Source organism: Scardinius erythrophthalmus (assembly GCF_964197995.2).
Source record: "Scardinius erythrophthalmus genome assembly, chromosome: 15".
Taxonomy (NCBI): Eukaryota; Metazoa; Chordata; class Actinopteri; order Cypriniformes; family Leuciscidae; genus Scardinius; species Scardinius erythrophthalmus.
In genome coordinates, this window is record NC_138235.1 from 27,730,199 (window position 1) to 27,749,955 (window position 19,757).

Consider the following 19,757-nt stretch of genomic DNA (forward strand, 5'->3'; position numbering starts at 1 on the left):
TTCTTTGTCTCTGCTTTATTTCTTGTAAAGAAAAATAAAATGCATTTTAAATATAAATGTTGTAAAATTTGAAGCTTTATAAACTTCTTTTGCGTAGCATCTTTTATAGGCTATTATATATTCTAAATTAAGTTATTGGAAAGAGTCAATGAAACAGAAATAAGAAAAAGGATTTATTACTGTATACCATTTATGTACATTATATTAACTAACCCACAAGTGGATTTGTTTTTAACATGTTTAAAATACACATGGAATCTTAGAACTCATATGCATCTGACTGAAAGCATCGTCTGCCAAGTCTGAACTCTTATTATCAAGACTAAATGGACAAACATGTCAGGGAATTTAGACTAAACTGCCTCTACAAAGCAGCAGTAACTACCGTCTGAAACGTGTCGTTCAGAATCATCCAAATGCACAAGTAGATGTTTTACAAACAACTGCAAAATCCAAGTTGTGCGAAAAAGCAAGCACAATATAAATAGTGGAACGATTAGCCTTTACGTTTCCAAGGACAGAATTCCCAGTGTATAATGTAGAGCACCATGGTATAACAAAATTCAGTCATAATTATCATTTTAGGCATTCTCAATGCCACCCAACTCAACTGAATCATGCTACTGTCATCAAACATATTCCAGCAACTTCCAGAGCAGATTCATATAATATGACCTTGAAAGTATAAAATGCATAGGTCAAACAGAAATGGACTGTAATAGAGCCTGCATTAGATGTCAAATGTTACACATAATACAAGACCCTTGTTTTCATCCAGCCATTCTACAAGCATTTCAGACCATTAATGCCAAAGCTAGTCTAGTCATTCTTCGCACCTACTATTATACATATCCCAAGGATTCCAGTTAACCATTCAGAACATCTGCAGGTTTTTGACTGTGATCAAGACATTGGTGCAAGTTAATAAAGAATGGAGGAAGTAGTGAAGTTGGCTTTCTAGGGATGTGATGGTGATACAATGTCGCCACGTCCAACATTTGGTCTTGGCAAACCCCAACTGTAAATATGAGAAGGAAATGTTTAGTTGTACTTTTAAATGAAACTGAATGACAACTCTTCAATGCAAGGCAAAGCAGAGCAATATAAATGTTATAATGCAGGCAAATAGAGAGATGCATTATTTTACTTCAATACTTTACATGTGTGTTTTCTGAAGTGGTACTAACTACTAAATCCCCAAAAGGACACTGACTGCAAACAAATAACAACAGTGCAGTTTAACATGCCAACATCCCAGAATAATAGGAATACAACATACTAAACGATCCCATTAAAATAACGGTTGAATTTTAACATACAAGTGGTAATGACTTTCCTTATGACAAAAATCGCTCATAGCAGTACTAAACATGTGCAATCATTCTACAATGCATTCAGCAATCACAACACTGATTTTATGAACCCAGTTAAATAAAACAAAAAACATGCACACACACACTCTCCCTGTGAAAATGTAAAAGCATTTGAACCCAAAACCACATTAATGGTTTTGACATTTTCATCAAACGCAGCCAGAAGAAAGATAAATAAGCAGGCTGATTTTTACATGAGTAAATGATCTGCACTCCTTCATTTCTTCCACAGGAACAAAGAACTGCAATGCCACTTGGTCACACGGTCGCGGTGTGTCCGCTTTGCTACACTTAGCTTTGTACATGAATTGCTAGTCATAACAGGAGGAGACAGTGTTAACCACGTTTTTTTTCACATTCTCACAACAGCAGTAGAGCACTTTATATAATCGTAGATTGACGCTGAAATATGACGTATGATGTATTAGTGAATGAGGTTGAAAAAAATCAAATCGAAAAACATTCTTAAAAAAAGTCAATTTTGGACAAAAGTGGTGAAATAAAAACAATGATAAAATCAAAATGCCTGTCACAGTTCAACTGTCATTCCTGCCAAAAAAAATCAGAAAAATAATTCAACAACAGTAGGTCCATGGAGGGAGGCATGATTGGGAACGTTGATGTTGGAGAAATGGAAAAGGGCTGGGATGGACTCAGACTCAGTAGTTTCGTCTTAGATGGTGAGGTAGGCCTCGTCACAACTTTCGAAGGTTCAAAAAAGGGCTAAAACTGGCAGGCTGCTATTGGCGCAAGTCTTTATTTGCTTCGTCGTCTCTGCGGGGATCTGCAGTGTCCCACGTGTTTCAGATCTTAACGTCTTCTTGGACGCTGAGTTGCGAGAGAGTCTTCTTTATCCGCAGAGCCGTAAGCCGCGCCGCTCCGTTGGCATACCAACACTCCCGCATGATCTTTCCCATCACTCTCAGCGCCTGTGGGGAGAAAACAAATCAAAATGAGTTTTCCAGGCTCTCTCACAAGTATGCCTGCGAATCACAGCTGAATTTAATTAAAAGGATGTATTTTTACATGGAACAGTCTCAAGATGGCACGTGTGAAGCATATTGCACTCAAAAATGGCTTTTCAAATTGGCAAGCATGTTTGTGGTGAATGCTGCGCCATTATTTGAGTATTTGTTTCTTATTATAGTCTACTATTATCATCATTTACTAAAAGTCAAGTATTGACGACAAACTGTGGTTGGTCAATTACTGCAAATGCCAATTAGATGACCTTTTATATAAGTGGGATTGATTGTCTTGGGCACAATAAGCTAAAAAGAGTTTTATACCTCGTAGCTCTGCCACCAGTTGGGCACATTGGGCCGTAGTCTCTGGTCACAAACCACCTTCCTCATCTCTTCTATGGAGGGATCAGAGGGCACCAGATCATAGTAGGGAAGCTGGTAATCTTCATGAATGCCTGAGAAGATGGTCAAAACGTGAGCTTGTTTAGTGTTGAATGGCTCAATGCATCTATATTATTTAGCGTAACTAAATATATCAGAATTCCCAGTCCCGAGGGGAAAAAACATTGCATTTTAAATCCAATATGATATATTTTTAATCTCTAAATAGAAAATATAGTGCCTTACACACCTGAATCATTTGTAGATGCATTGGATAAAAGTCCAATATGAACTCAAGAAAAAAAGATTTATCTCAAATTTTTTTATTATCAATAAGCAAGCTGTTATGCCAGTATGAATGTTTGTTTTTGCTCACTTATGCTCACCAAGGATGCATTTATTTGATCCAAAATTATACAAATACAGAAACATTGTGAAATATTATTAAAATCTGAAACGTTTCTATTTGAATGTATTTTAAAATGTAATTTATTCAAGCCATTACTCCAGTCTTCAGTGTCGCACAATCCTTCAGAAATCAATCTAATGCTGATTTGTGACTCAGATAAACTTTTTATTAGCAATGTTTAAAACTGTCGTGTTGCCTAATAGTTTTGTGGCAACCGTGATACTTTTATCTTCAGGATTTATTGATGAATAGAAAGTCCAAGAGAACAGCATTTATTTGAAACGGAAATCTTTTGTAATATTATAAATGTCCTTTTGATTAATTTAATGCGTCCTTGCTGAACAGAAGTATTAAAATCTAACTGACCCCAAACTTTCATATGGCAGTTTCTAAACACTTTTTCACTCACAAATTTAATCATTTACAAATATGTCATTGAAAAACCCATAATGACAGACTACTATTCAGGCACTGAAGTGAGACACGACCTCCAGAGCTCTATTGCACCTACAGCCTGTGAAAGCACTGATTTAATTACATTTGTTAAGATGCTGTGGGTGGATGATTACTCAGGCTCTTTGCAAGCTTCTTTTTCCCTCACCTCCAGCGTTACACCGTCGTGCAATCTCCCAGTATACCAGTCCCAAAGCGTAGATATCGGCACACTTGAAAGAATCAAAATGCTTCATGTTGATTGTTTCATCTAAAACCTCTGGGGCCATATATCTAAAAGGCAAAATAAATTCACATCAAGTAATGCAGACTTCATGGTTAAATTTACATAAAAGCAGCTGTTAACAGAATTTAGTAAGAGTACCTTTTAGTGCCAACCCTCTGATTGGGGGCGATGTCTATAGTATCAGTGATGGACTCGTGCCGTACAGCGAGCCCCAGATCTGCTATGGCACAAGTACCATTCTTTTTCACCAGGATGTTTTTAGATTTCAGGTCACGATGTGCAATGCCTGGTTTCCCTGTGGGAGGAGACCATCTTGGTTTAGTTCGGTTTTGTGAGTACAGGATTTGAGAGATATTACAGCTCATATAACCGATGCATCAAATGTATTCATTCATAATTACCCTGCGTTCCCAAGATCTCCATGTGCAGATGTGCCAAGCCACTGGCTGCTGAGAGTGATAACTTAATCATCCCCTCGATAGTGACGGAGTAGTGGTTGAGATAGTCAAATAATGAGCCATGTTCATGGTAGTCTGACACCAGCCACAACTGTGTCCATGTGCCATTGTCTAAGAAACGAAAAGTCAAAGCAAAGAGATTTAAGGGTTGGAACAAATCACTCTCTTAAATGTTTGATCAATTTATAGATAGATAGATAGAATCACTCTCTTAAATGTTTGATCAATTTGTGATAGATAGATAGAATCACTCTCTTAAATGTTTGATCAATTTGTGATAGATAGATAGAATCACTCTCTTAAATGTTTGATCAATTTGTGATAGATAGATAGAATCACTCTCTTAAATGTTTGATCAATTTGTGATAGATAGATAGATAGATAGATAGATAGATAGATAGATAGATAGATAGATAGATAGATAGATAGATAGATAGATAGATAGATAGATAGATAGATAGATAGATAGATAGATAGATAGATAGATAGATAGATAGATAGATAGATAGATAGATAGATAGATAGATAGATAGATAGATAGATAGATAACATCTTACCTTTATTATCGGCAGCAATGAAGCCTAAGATGTTCTCATGACGGAGCATGATGGTCTGGTAAATCTCGGCCTCGCGGAACCAGGAGCGTTCCTCTCTGGATGAGAAGATCTTCACAGCCACATCCCCTCCTCTCCATCTCCCCCTCCATACTTCCCCAAAACGACCTTTACCTATGATCTCCTGCAATACAATTGTCCTGGCCACCGTCCTCTGAACAAACAAGGGCAGACCTGCAATGAGAAAACACATTAGCACATAAACAAAACACTTGTCAGATATGCTGGAGAAGGATAAAGATGCAGCTTACCGGATCCTGAACCAGAGGTGGACAGATCGAAGATGAGATCCTGTAAGGTCTTGTCTTTGGCCAAGTACAGATGATCACAGGACGGATCCTCAACGTCGAGTCGCTGCCGGTGGTTATAGTTCCGTTGGTGGTACTGGAAAACGAGCACTCCAAAGATAAGCAGCAAGCAAAAGAGGAAGACCGGGCCGGCTATCACTGCCACCAGCTCTACTGGACCCCAACTTCCCCCTTTACCTTCAGGAATCCCTGAAAGAGACAAGGAAATGCACATTACAGGCTGGACCTGTAGAGATGAACTGATATTAAGATTCTGTTCGATACTGAAATGAATTATTTTCATGTTGTAAATTAACTGCAACAGTAAGTGTTAGAGATGAAGGTAATGTAGATGAAAGAATAAGGGGAAAATGCATACACAATTACATATCCTATATTGAGCAGCATAAAAACTTTAATTGTGGCAGTTAACTGAAAGAGTACGTACATAGCAAACCAGTGAAATATTAATAAAATAACTTTTCTATTTGAGTATATTTTAAAATTTAATTAATTCCTCTGATGGCAAAGCTGAATTTTCAGCAGCCATTACTCCAGTGTCACATGATCCTTCAGAAATCATTCAAATATGTGGATTAATATTTTTGTAGAAACCATGAAGAATTTTTTTTCAGGATTCTTTGATGAATAGAACTTTTAAAAGAACGGCATTTATTTGAAATAAAAATCTTTTGTATTATTATACAGTCACTTTTGATCAATTGAATGCGTTCTTGCTGAATAAAAAGAAAAATCTTACTGAGCCCAAACTGTTGAACAGTAGTATATTTTAGCCTGTACTCCTACCGTTGGGAATCTGGAGGTTGATGCTGTTGCAGAAGTCTGTATAGCAGCAGTGCGTGTTGAGAAAGCCTTTGGCACTCAGGCAGTAGACGGGCTGTCCAGGTGGAACCAGGCTGACCCTAGGGAGGCAGATCCGTACTTGCTGCTCCTCCTGACCATTGATGTGGGACGTAGAGGTCATGCAGGCCCCATCAGTCTCGCACACATATCCGGTGTTCTCACATGCTGTGCAATTACACTTAAGAGCTAGAGAGGAAGAGAGAGATTAAAGATTAAAATATGACTCTAAATGCAATGTGTGTTCATTGTAATGTCAGGTCATTAATGAGGATGCATTCAATTCTTCCTTCAGCGGATGCTTTATGTGAACTGTGCTAACTCAAAATATCCTCCAGAGGGCAAGCAAGACCAATTTAAGGAAATGAAAACACTGAGTAAGGGAAGTCAGGCAAAAGCACTGCATGCAGAGTTCAGTTCGCAACTAAACTAAATAACATGAAACTGAATCCGCCACTGCAGATGAACCCAAACAGACTGTGTACAGCAGAAGCTGGCATGGGATGGCCTGATTTGGACCCCCCACTGCAGCTCCTTTATATCAGCAGAACATATTCACAGACTGTTTTGCTTTAATGAACAGTCATAGAAACAAATAATGAGCAAGATGAGAGTTTATAAGTTAAAGTTTATTAGATTTGTTGTATTTTGAATCCAATCTTTCTTTGTAAAAGGCATTAAGTTAATCATATTGATTTCAAAGTTAAGGATTCATTAGTTTGAATATAAATTGAACCATTGAGAATTCAATCTACTTTATTTTAGACAAAACATCCCATGTTTCGGTAGTGACAGTAATGTTTTGGTAGCGACCACATTACATTACAGAATTTTAACTCACATACTAAAACACTACTAAAACAAACTAAGATACTAATGATTTGCATAAGTGTACAAAATTTTTGTTTATTTCCCCCAAATATATGATTATGTGTTCCCTTTTGTCATTACCAAAACAGTGATGACATGTTTCGGTAGTGACGGTTTCGGGAGCCTAGCTCAAAGATGCTAATCAGCACAAGGTTAACTAGCAGAGTTCTGAACAGCTGTACACACACAAAAGCTAAATTTTATCGAATAAAACTAAAAAAACATGTCACAACCAAAACTTCACCACTTTTCGGTAGTGACTGTTTCGGTAGTGACAATTTTAGATACTTTTGAGCCTAGTTCAAAGATGATAACCAGCACATGGTTAGCTAGCACAGTTCTGAACAGTTGTACACACATAAAAACTACATTTTATGGAATAACACCCCAAAAAGATTGCTTAATGGCAGAAAAATTGTGTTTGGTAGTAACATTCCTTAAAGTTACACACAGATTTTTGAACACATTTCCCTCAAAATGATGGTACCCATCTACAATGAAAGAGAGGCTATGAGCGAGAGGGACACAGGAATATTTCCTGATCAAAAATGTAGGGGTGTGGTTCAAATCAGTCTCAGCCAATGGACTAAAACACACACTGTTTCGGTACAGTAGTGACATGAAAATGCGAGGCATTTTTTTTACAGAGTTTCATGATTTAAAAATAAAATATAAAATAAATGTTTTTTTCTTTACTTTTTAAAAGAAATCATAAAGATATTTTGGAGATATAATGAAAAAAACAAAACATTTCAATATCATTTTCACAAGCTGAAATTTAGGGGTTAGGGTTAAGGATAGCCACCTCCCAATTGAAAGTACCCAATAAATGATGATTTTTAATATTAAGCTTACTTATATTTTAAATATTATTGTGGGATTCAATAGATAATAGAAGGATCTTAGTAAACATATAAAATCTGAATACGTTTTAAATGTGCACGCACACGCACACACCTCAAGTCTCTAGATATGACTCGGGTGCTTCTTAAAATGGTTTGTTAAAATATAATTTATTACAATTATTTATTTATATTGTAATTAAAATACAAAAAAAAAAAAGAACTGACATCACATTTTGGAGTTAATTTGTATTACAACTGATAGCTTAGATAGGGAATTCGAATATTGTCTTGGACAACCATTGGTCTATTCGATTTTATCATCGGATTGCTTAGAAAAATAGAAACACTTCTTTGACATATATATAACCTACTCTTTTCACTAAAATATCTAAAAATCAAAATGTTTATCATCCATCGACAAGGCTGTTAGATTTTGATATTGACACTTTTGTTCATCAACCAAGCTCGACAAGGTTAAGAGCCGATGCTGGAAAGATCAAAATATCATCCAATTTATTAAAATGTTACTAACTAGAGACCACTAGATACATGTTTACATCCAATAATTTTAATCAGTCGGAAATAATCCAATCCTATTCCAGATTCTTACACATTACAGGACGTGATATCATCAGATGCGACCAAGGGCTACCTGTTTTATCTCGTCATGAGCATAGACTGTAAAAAATAGGTCATGAGCTACGTTGCCCATTACAGTTCAGTACAGGCATCAGAAACGCCGCCTATTTGCAACAGAGGAATTCCTGATGCTGTTTTGACTCCTTTACACATTTTCTCAGTTGGTCATAATGCCATCATATGTACGCACATATAACGAGCACATTTAGCCCAGCACACAGGCAGCATTGTTCTGGATGTTCGGTAAGTTACGTAAAAAAAAAAGTTTTTTTTTTAATCTTTAGGTTGGGTCTTAAAAATGACAGTGTGAACGAACGGGACTAAATGTATTATTTTCTTCTTTTTTTGTTGGTCTGGACCAAAAGAACCAAACTACAAATGTGAACACACCCAAAGACTACTATGGTACCATATACCTTTTTGTTTTCATTAGCAACAACATGATCTTAAAAGCCTGCGGGCATAAAGACATAATTTATCTTCAGGGGCATTCAAATCGTCGCCGTGACAGAGGACCATATCACCTTTTGTAACCATTTTAGATCTGTCATCACTATTAGTTATATTTGTGTCTCTTCAGCAAGTCAGACAAACTAAGACAGGATATGATGACTGCTGGAACACAGACTGCCGAGGGTGACCGAGGTCATGACACGAGGGGTGGCATTCACACTTCACCGGCGCCCCTGATTTTATCCGAGCCGCATACAATGGCAGGCCACTTAAGACAAATTGCAGTGGTTTTAAAATAACAGGACTTCAGAAGCTTGACGCCTGATCACAACAGGGCCCACCGAGGGACAAACAGGCAGCACTTTAAATCCCAGGCTTTTCTGGGCGTCCCTGTCAAGAATGTTCTATTCTAATCCTCTCATTTCAATGCTTTTCTTTCACCTTTCCCTCATGTTCAGGCCTCTATTTGTACCTTGTGCTCCTACTGTCACTCATCTCACTCCAGTAACACTTAATTAATCTGACTCACTACACTTCCTCCCACAGTTTTTCACACACAGGTTTTATTGCACAACTCATGACATGCAAGTGGCTGAACCACACCCTTCTGAACAAGTGTCAACTTTGCTTTTTCACCATGTGTATGTGTGTGGGGAGGGGCGTGTGTGTTAAGTGTCATAGAGCAAAAGAGGGAGTGCGAGAGTGTGTTTGTGTACTCTTTATAAATCTTCCAAAGGCTGTGATCTAACAGACATCGAAGCGCACTGCCAGTAACCGTTAGTGGAGCGGATCCAAGTCAACTGAAGTTCACATGCACAAGGAATTTCCTGCAGATTACACGGAGGTAACCAGGCCTTGATAACAGGAGAAAAACAACCCGGTGCCATAATAACCCTCTAATGGAGCACACACGATATCATTAAATCATGGGGCAGCAAATAGAATGACTGTAATTGCCTCATAGTGTCTTGCTAAAGGGTTCTGAGAAAACGCAGTGTAGTTATCACTTTAATCACAATCAGGATAACTATACTTACAGCTGAAGTGTGTCTTTTTATTTTAAAGGTCCCGTTCTTCGTGATCCCATGTTTCAAACTTTAGTTAGTGTGTAATGTTGTTGTTAGAGTATAAATAATATCTGTAAAATTATAAAGCTCAAAGTTCAATGCCAAGCGAGATATTTTATTTAACAGAAGTTGACTACAAAAAACGGCTGGATTGGACTACACCCCTCTACTTCCTTCATTAGTGACATCACCAGAACCGTGTTTTTATTTTTTTACAGTCTATGGTTTTGACTAACCTCCGCCCACAGGAATACAGGCGTATTGATGGCGAAATGTCAACAGACGTGGTTGATGTTTATCTATAATCGGATACCGCAAAAGTTTAATTCGAAGTTGTTAGTTTGCTCTGTCCATTTCACCACGGACTGTTTTTCTAACCGGGGATAATATCAAGCAGGCTTCTCTCAGCGTTTCATACTGACGAAGGGGACAATTTCAACTATATTCCAGCAAGCGGTAAGTAGTGATTTACTATGGAAGTAGCGATCAACTTCACATCGTTCTCTTAGTAGGATGAAAATAATCTTACTTAAACTGTGATTAATATACAGAAAGCGATCAAAGAACAATCCCTTTCCAATCGCCCAAGCTGTCAATCACACAGCGCGAGTTTATCTGGACACTTGCCAAAACTCGTTATGAAATCAATGACGCTGTTACACTGCACAACGAAGCTCTGACTGTATTTATATGCCTCATGTTTGCATTGGTGAAATCATTAGTGAGTGCAGAAAACTGCGTTGCAATGATAAGATCTTTTTTCACGCGATCAACAGGCTGTCATCTGCTCAATGCTCATCACTGCAACCTTTTATGTGATGGGAATAGATCTAAATACTTAAACTTCTCCCGATTCGTTAATCCCGATAGCTGTAATAGTAAAAACGTATAATAGCTGTAATAGTAAAAGTTTTCCAGATAGTTCCACATGTAATGCCAGATATTTCATATGCAAGCATGTCAGCCAATCACAGCAGAGGGCGTTTACATTGAAGTCTCACAGCAGACACGCCCCTTCAAACAGAGCGTTCAAACCAGGGAATGAAATCAGGCTAGGAAATATGCCTTTTATTTCTAAATTATAACAATTTTTGATCTAAAAAACATACTAACATTATAAGGGCACCCCTGGAAACATGATAAAATAATAAAAATAATCCATGGAATGGGACCTTTAAAAAAATATCCCAAGTTATGCTCAATCAACAGCACCAGAGGCAAAAGTTGATATGAACAAGACAAGCAATATGAGCATTAACATGATTTTATTGTGGGGAAAAAAAACACTAACCTTTTCTGTGTAATGTTAGATCCAATTGTACAATTTTGTGGTCATGGCAACAAAACGCAAACATATAACATATAAACATATAATCACCCTAAACACAAGTTTTAACAGAAGACTTAATGTGAAGTGCTTTTAAATAATTAAAAGCTTCTCATTTCTGCTTTGAAATTCTCTTAAAAACAGCCCCATTCACTTCAATTGAAAGAGCTTCACCATAATGTAGAATTTTTTTGTGGTAAACATTGTGCCATAAATCTAATATGCAGAGATAACTATAAGTAACCATTTGTAGGGCCATCTGTTTTTTCGTCCGATGGAAGATATTTTCTCTTCATGTTGTTAAGGGTCATGATGATACTAGAGATGCACCGATTACAATTTTCTGGGCCGATTCCGATTTCCGATTTTTCATTAAGTTTGACCTGCCGATACCGATTTTAGCCGATTCCGATTTCATTTTTTCTAACCACTTTACAGCACACACAAATATTTATTTTATATAATTTCTGTAATAGAACATTTTACAATTTGCATAGTTCACACACATCTAAAGTGCAGTGTTGTGGAAGAACATTTTACAATTTGCATAGTTCACACACATCTAAAGTGCAGTGTTGTGGAAGAACCATTTCCTTTTCACATTTAATATCCAATAATTTTATATATATATATGTATTTAGCAAACGAAACGTCTGTATGAAAACAGGGAATGGCAATAAAATAATATATAAATAAAAAATAAAATAAATATAGCCTTGCAGTATAAAGATATTTCTCAAAGCACACACACACAGGCCTATTGCAATCACTTCAAACTGAATAATAAAACAAGTTTAAATGGGTACATTTTCTATAAAAATATTAGTCTTTGTTTTCTTTTCTGACATAGCCTACTCCAGTTCTTGTTAAAACACGCAAATTCTGTGCATTTTGGGCACTTTTTTTGTGAAACCCTATTTAGGCTATTTTCAACCAAAAGTGTGATTTCCCTTTAATTGAGCGCGAGCAGTGCAGCAAATAGACTAGGCGCCGAAACACGCGCTTCACTGCTCGCGACGCTCCTGCTTGACGCTCCTGCTTGACGCTCGCGCTGCTCCTGCTCCCGTTGTGAATGCACTCATATTGATTAACATATGCACGCCGAAAAAAAATACGCGCTTGCGGTCTGAACGGACGTAATTCACGAGGTTTTCTACATGTGCTCCGTGTGCACGTGTGATGCTGATGTTGCGCAATGTTAATCATGCGGCGCCCGAGTGCATTTGACCGGCTTAAAATCGGCATTTGTCAGACTGACCGGCCGGTCGCCGGTTACGGCCGATCACGTGAAAATCGGCCAATTCCGGTCACCAGCCGATCAATCGGTGCATCTCTAGATGATACACATCAACAATAACTTTGTCGACAACATGCTACACTAAATGTAATATGACACTTATGACAATATATGTGCAAATTCATGTAGTTTGCTTGTTGTTAAATATACAAATTTAAATGTCCCTTGTAATTTTAAAACAAAAAGTCATAACTCGATCTTCCAGTGAAATGACAGAATTCTATCTGGTGATGTATGCTGGGACTTTAATTAGTCATCTTAAACCCCGCCCCTCAAAAAATTGACTGAAAAATCCAATAAAAATTTGGTATAGCCCCCACCCTACATTTTTTATTTTGCTGTTACACTCGGATATACGAAACAATACAGCAGAATATCTGTCGCTATTTCCATTTCATCACAAGAAAATGTTTCTAGTAGAACTACCTTACACAACAACCAAATGTATCAACTTTTGTAATCTGACAGCTAGGGAGGCCTGTTTCCACCTTACAGTAAAAAAAAAGACCTTTTTTTAAACTGCATTTCTTGTTATTGCAACTTCAAATCTCACAATTGTGACTCACTTACTAAACTACTAAACCTTCTACAACATCATTACCAAACACCAAATCACTTGCACTACAGAAACCTGACACTTTCCACTCAAATTCCTGCAATATGGTCTGCAACACTTCAAAAAGACCGATCAAACTTTATGCAAAGCCAGTTGACAGAACGGTGTGAGTGGCTCCAAACCTGCGGAAAGGGAGCTCGAGCGGTTCAAGCCGAGCGAGGTCTTGTATGTGCATAATTGGTAGCCTTACACTGGCTCTTTGTGTGGAGATTAAGGGGACATGAGGAGGGATTGGGCGGGCTGTGTCTGGACAAAGGATGGGAGTGGGCTGTGCGGTGGAGGATGGGGCAGTTACTGTTAGAGTGGCTGGGGGGTAGGGGACTCCCCTGACATGCTTTTAAGAGCTGCTGTTGAAACAGATACGCCGGACAGAACACAGAGAGGTAACAGAGGGCGACTTACAGAACCCCCAGCTGTGATGGGATTTCGGCCGAGAGACTAGCTACGACAGACCTTAAAACCCTAGTCTAGACTTGGCTTAACCCAACAGAAAGAGGGGAATTCAGTAAAGGACAACATCAAAACCTCACTGCCAGTGTGAAGTTCCTATCATTCCATTCTTGTTTAGACAGGAAATGAAAACCATTGCGGCAAGACGTGAATGAAATCGTTGCCATTAACAGTGTGCTTGGTTGATCACAGCCTGGCTCATGGAAAGTCTTTAGTCAACGGTGAAGCCACAAACAACTTCATATTACTGGTACTGTGACTAAATCCTTCACTATGGAACAAAAATTTCACAACCTCTCCTTCAAGAGCACCGACTTTCCACGTTGGGGTCAAAGCAAGGATTAAGAGCTCACAGGGTTTGTGGTTTAAACACTCAGACGCAAATATTGCCCCCCACGACACAGGCAGTCCTCTCATATCTATTACAAATGGACGGCCTTGTCTCTCGATGGAGGCATTATCTCTTGCTTCACCTCCTCTGGATAATGAAAGCCCATCATCCTCCTCTTCTAGCAGGATGCCAGGGGCTACTGAGAGCGGGCAGACTGAGAGAGTGCAGTTACCCAAGATGCATAGAGCTGAAATGAGATCCATTGAGCACCCAGACAGGGAGCTGATTAAGACATGCCGACGCCACCAGACAGAGCGCGCGCACACACACACACACACACTCACACAGACATGCACAGCGAACTACACTCACAAAATCAATGCAGTGAAAGGAAGGGGAGCTTCTTTAGAACCCTCATGGTCAAATTACTCATCTGGTCCAGAGGAACGAATGTCTCTCCCCCATCGAAAACATTCAGGGTTTTTTCTCTTTCGACGGGCAGCAGCCTCAGACCTTTTCATGCAACAAAATAATATAGTTCTTCTGACAAATATTATAAGGTGTGCAATAGTTTTAAATAGGTATTAAGATTTTTCAATGTTTTTTAAAGAAGTCTTATGCTCACCAAGGCTGCGTTTATTTAATCAGAAATATAGTAAAACAGTAATATTACCAGTACAATTTAAAATAGCTGTTTTTGAATAAATTTTAAAATGTAATTTATTACTGTGATGACGAAGCTGAATTTTTAGCAGCCAACTCCAGTCTTCAGTGTCACATGATCCTTCAGAAATCATTATAATATGCTGATTTGTTGCCTTGTTATTATTATCAATGTTGAAAACAGTCGTGCTGCCTAATATTTTTGTGGAAACAGTGACTTTTTTTTCTGGATTCTTTGATGAATAGAAAGTTCTAAAGAAAAGTATAAAAAATGATATGTCATTTCTGACACTTTTGATCAATTTAATGCAGGACTAATAAAAGTAATAATTTCTTTTTTTTTTTTTTACTTAAACTTTTGGACGGTATAGCATAGTTTGGAATTTGATTGTCTATACACGGTTTATATGCTATACAATAACAGTTCATTGTTGGTCTATGCTGTACACAAAACTATCGTAAAATATATAATGCACAAGTCACCATAGTAAAATATGATGCTTTTTTTTGGAACTTGACAGACGTGGTCAGAAACTGTTGAGCTACATAATGACTCTTCCAAAAAAAATGTCTACTATTCTGTCTGATGGAAAAATTAATGCTATACAGGTTTGGAATGACATGAGGGCGAGTAAACAATGACACAATTATTCCTTTAAGCTTATAATACAAATTACCCTTATTTTTAAGAAAATTATGAAAGATAATATTTTTTAGTACTAAGGGGGAAAAAAGTCAATTAAAGGGGTCATATAATGTCATTTTTGTACAAGCTAATATGATTCTTTAGGGTCTAAATTAAAAGTTTGTAATACACTTTAATTAAAAATTCTCATTAGTATTGTAAGAAAACACTCATTTTACCTGGTCAAAAACAGCTGTTTTCAGCACGCCGTTTGAGTGCATGTGTCTTTAAATGATAATGAGCTTTGCTCACCCCGCCCCTCTGTTCTGTTCTGCGTTGTTCATTATAAACGTGGGATTATGAATTATATTGAGGACGTCATACATAGAAAACATGCTGTAATGTACCCTGAGTGTAAAAATGGCCGCATTCATTGTGAAGCGTGCTAGCGATTTGCAAAGATTAATATAAAGGTCAATAAAACGTTACACTCACTTCACTTCTTCTGGAGGTGCAGCAGGAACACGAATAGTTGGTACCGATCATTTTTTCAGGAGCAGCTTCTTAGCAAAACCAGCTTTATACTGACCCTCGTTTGTAGAGCAGTCTGGTGAAATGATTCGCGCAAACATGAAAGCATTGACGTTGATCGTGGGGAATATTCCCTTCGAAAACAAACTCAGCCACTGCGTCTTCAGCGGTTCGGATTTAGAAACATCAAAATGACTGCTGTGTTCCTTATTGCACCCAAGAACAGAACACCACAATCGCTAAGACGCCATTCTACTCAGTGCTCCAGCTATCAACAATGAACGCGCCGGTAGGCGTGTGCTATGATTGACAGCTCGCTCACGAGGGCGGGTCTGTGTTGAAACGCTCCTGTCAATCAACCATCGTGGGAGGGGCGTCGATTTTGTGACGTCACAAAATCGAACAGCTTGATTTGAGACAGGAGGAAACATATAATAAGATTAAAAAAAAAAGAACACTGGATGGACTTTTATCATTTTATGATGGTTGTGTACAGGCACCACCAACACACATTTCAGTACAATCAACTTGTAAAAGTGCATGTACCATTATATGACCCCTTTAAATTACTATTTCTAAACAAGCACTGTAATGTAGGTCACACAAAGGTCTATCTCTCTATGTAATCGGCACTGCCCGCCGGCCATTCGGGTCATTAGCAAGGTCATTAATGAAGCGGAGACCAGCTTCAGTCGGCTGTGACCGTGGACTCAACCCCACCAGCCGGCTTCCCCAGACACACACTCGCACGCGCGCACACTCCCCATGAACCCACATATCTTTCTTTGCTACACTTTCCGTACTCTGATCTTATATACAAGCACACACATGCAAAATATGGCTCAATGTGCTCCCTTTCATTTCCATAACAGCACTGGAGGCCTCCTGTGATACGGGCTTCAAACGTCTGCTCCTTCCTGCCTGCACAACACAAGTTCAGGGTCTTTGTGATTCAAACACCCATTATATTTTTCTGCATTAACAAACACTTAAAATTGCGAAAGTACTTTTGTTATAGAGAATTAACTCACTTTTTCCGCTTTGGCACTGCAGTTATGAGGAGTGGGAACACATTAATGATCAGTTCTTGTAAGTAAGTGAGTCACTCGATGCAATGTAAGTTTGAATGACTTAATTCACCATTCCTGGAACGTAAATGTGGAGGAGCTGGGACTTGGAGCATGTTTAATACTTAAGTTTGGTCTGTGTGAAGGGAAAAGAAAAATGTGGGAGAGAATGAAAGATGATTAAAGCGACGCACCCTGCCTCACGGCTGTCTGCCTAACTCACAGTGCCCATATCACATTGCTGTTGTTTTCTCACACAGGCCTGCGAGAAGAGTCACACGGACATCTAGAAGCTCGAAGACTTGCGACAAGCCAGTTTATCAAAAACAAACAAAAAACAGCATGCTGACTGAGAAACTAGGCAGTCATACTACAAGTCCAGAGCCTTAGAGCCCCCGGTTTCAACAGCACTACGGTGGAATAATTACCATAACACGGCTGGAGTCGCCAATCTGTTTCGTTTCCACTAGTTTGTGTCCAACTACCGGCAGCTGTGCAAACCCATCACTGGCAGCCCGAAGGCGCCTCTCGCGCTACAATTCGCTCAGTGTAGAGTCTGACATTGAGGCGACCCTGTCAGACGTACTACAGGTGGGATCTGTTTGTTTAGCATTTCCTATCAAGTCCTATTGGAGCATTTGGCAGCATTTTGTGCAACACAACCGTTTGCGAACAGTGGGAGCGATGCTTCTTGGAAAAAGATGAGTCACCAATTAGAGATCACAGATTGCTTAACTTTTTTTTAATTTGTAGATGAAAATGGTCCCTGCTGTGGTACATTTCATTACACAGTCTTCCTTGATATGTCTGGAGCACAGCAAGCCACAACAAGACATTTTTTCCACTCTTTAAAATGCATTAGTATTCTAGTTATGATCCCCATACAAAAAAGGTGGCTAAGTATTCATACCATTTTGTTGGCTTCTCAGTATAATATGAAGAGCATCCCACTGATTCACACAGTTTTGTCCTTCCAGAAAATCTCACCAGTGCATAGTTATCGTGCTGTGCCATGCAACCACAGACATGTTTATTTGTGCTGTGGATGTAACCACCATCAGTTTGGCCATACAAAAGAAAGGCAGACTCCCTTGACAGGCCACTGAATAGGGCTCATTGCCCACATTTCCATTACAAAGGACCAGACTCCAAATCTGACTTCAGTCTGAACTTGCTGAACGACTAGCTTCCCATCGTACTCTACGACAGAATTGTACTTGCCAGGGGTTATAAAGCACAAATTTAATTTTCTAGAACCATTACAATTTGTGAATACATTGAGAAATTAATATCCAAATTGTCAATATTTTAGGCCTTATGGCTTGGTAATCATGGGGTCAAGAGGACTGTTTCACCAGTTGAAATATACAATGCTGATTATTGTTAAGAAACCACCAGACTGTTTTGTAAACACAGGGTATACCACAGCAAGCCATGTACTAACAACATTTATGATATAATCTAACACATAACTACGAACAAGGTCCGTCCTTTTTAAACAAATCACTGGAATTCATGTAGAGCTACATGTCACAACTAGCTATGGGAAGTCAGATTCATTTCTGTGAATTGGTAATTTTGAACATTCCTCTGAACTGAAACGTTCTCTTTGTAATTGAAACTATATAAAATTAAAGCCATAGAAACGTCAATCATCTAGAAAATGATCCGAATCAAGATCCAAATCAAAATCCGAATCAAGAGCACGATTCATTTACGGATAGAATGAGAACGCTCGTTACAACGTGCGACCAACCAGGGAAGATTGTTGCAAGTAGGCCTATAAATGTAAGTTTTGCAACATCTGACGTCAGTTCTCTGAAGTCCTGTGGAAATAGTGGAGGTTTGGCCATAAGCTACATGCCACAATTCACCTCACCTAAATTCGCCTTTGTGCAAATAGCCTAATACTTTAGTATTTTAACGTAAGGTAGGCTAAATATGCATTAATTTGTAATGGACAGCAGGCCTGTATCTAAACAGAGGTTGGTTGTGTCAGTGTGTGTAGCATATATATTATATTATATTATATATATATATATATATATATATATATATATATATATATATATATATATATATATATATATATATATATTACACACACACACACACACACACAGAGAGAGAGACGCCTATTTAGACCTCTATACGAGTGTACAACAAGGGACAGCAAAACATACTCGCGTGCTTATATCTTACACGAATCTCTTAAATGATAAATACAATTACAAGTCATGGGCTTTAGAAAATATTAAACTAGTTCAATATAAGGAATGATTTAGGCTACAGATGACTGGTTTACAGCGCCATGATGAGCGCCAGGCTGCCCCGTCCAGCACAGCACAGCCTGGCCACACTCTCTCCACACACCAGCAGCCTATCAAATAAATAAATACACACACAGAGAGGTGACACACACACAAACACCCGACTCACCATCGCCGACCGCTATTAATCCACACAGGGCAAGCAGCGCTACAGCAGTTCGTCGTGGAAGCATGACTGCAAGATTCCCATCTCTTAGCATTAATGCATTCGTTTTGCGTGATATTGACAAGCGAGCGAGACTTCCAACACAACCACAAACCAACCGACCAACCAACCATACACCGCCTGCCAGGCTCGGCTAGACAATAGTGGGTTAAAGGGGTGTGCCTAGTTTTAAAGGGGAGGGCTAACACGCCTGGGCTTCTTTGTTGTGGTGAAATGTCTCTTTACAAGGACTCATTTGTGAATTGGCCTGATGGTTAAGGCCACCAGTTAAGGTCTCATCAGGATTGTTTTTGATTGATTCCATGTCGTATTTTATGTTCAAGACATTTAAGCTGTGGCTTTAACATGGATGAAATTTAGGCAAATATTGTTTTTTTTAAAGGTACTGAGATAAAACGGATTACAAAACAAGAAAAAATGGTTTATGTGAGGAATTAATCTGTTCAGAATTTT

General features: G+C 38.5%; 1 protein-coding gene across 1 annotated transcript; it reads right to left on the bottom strand.

Annotated features, from left to right (window-relative positions):
- Nucleotides 1–160: 160 nt before the first annotated feature.
- Nucleotides 161–19,529, bottom strand: acvr1ba (activin A receptor type 1Ba). The gene is made up of 9 exons (XM_081387573.1): nucleotides 19,248–19,529; nucleotides 5,974–6,216; nucleotides 5,131–5,376; nucleotides 4,823–5,053; nucleotides 4,209–4,376; nucleotides 3,946–4,102; nucleotides 3,730–3,854; nucleotides 2,663–2,793; nucleotides 161–2,302 (listed from the first exon to the last, which is right to left on the bottom strand). Exons 1-9 carry the CDS (start codon nucleotides 19,336–19,338, stop codon nucleotides 2,177–2,179), a joined length of 1,518 nt encoding a protein of 505 aa, XP_081243699.1. The 5' UTR covers nucleotides 19,339–19,529; the 3' UTR covers nucleotides 161–2,176.
- Nucleotides 19,530–19,757: the final 228 nt, after the last annotated feature.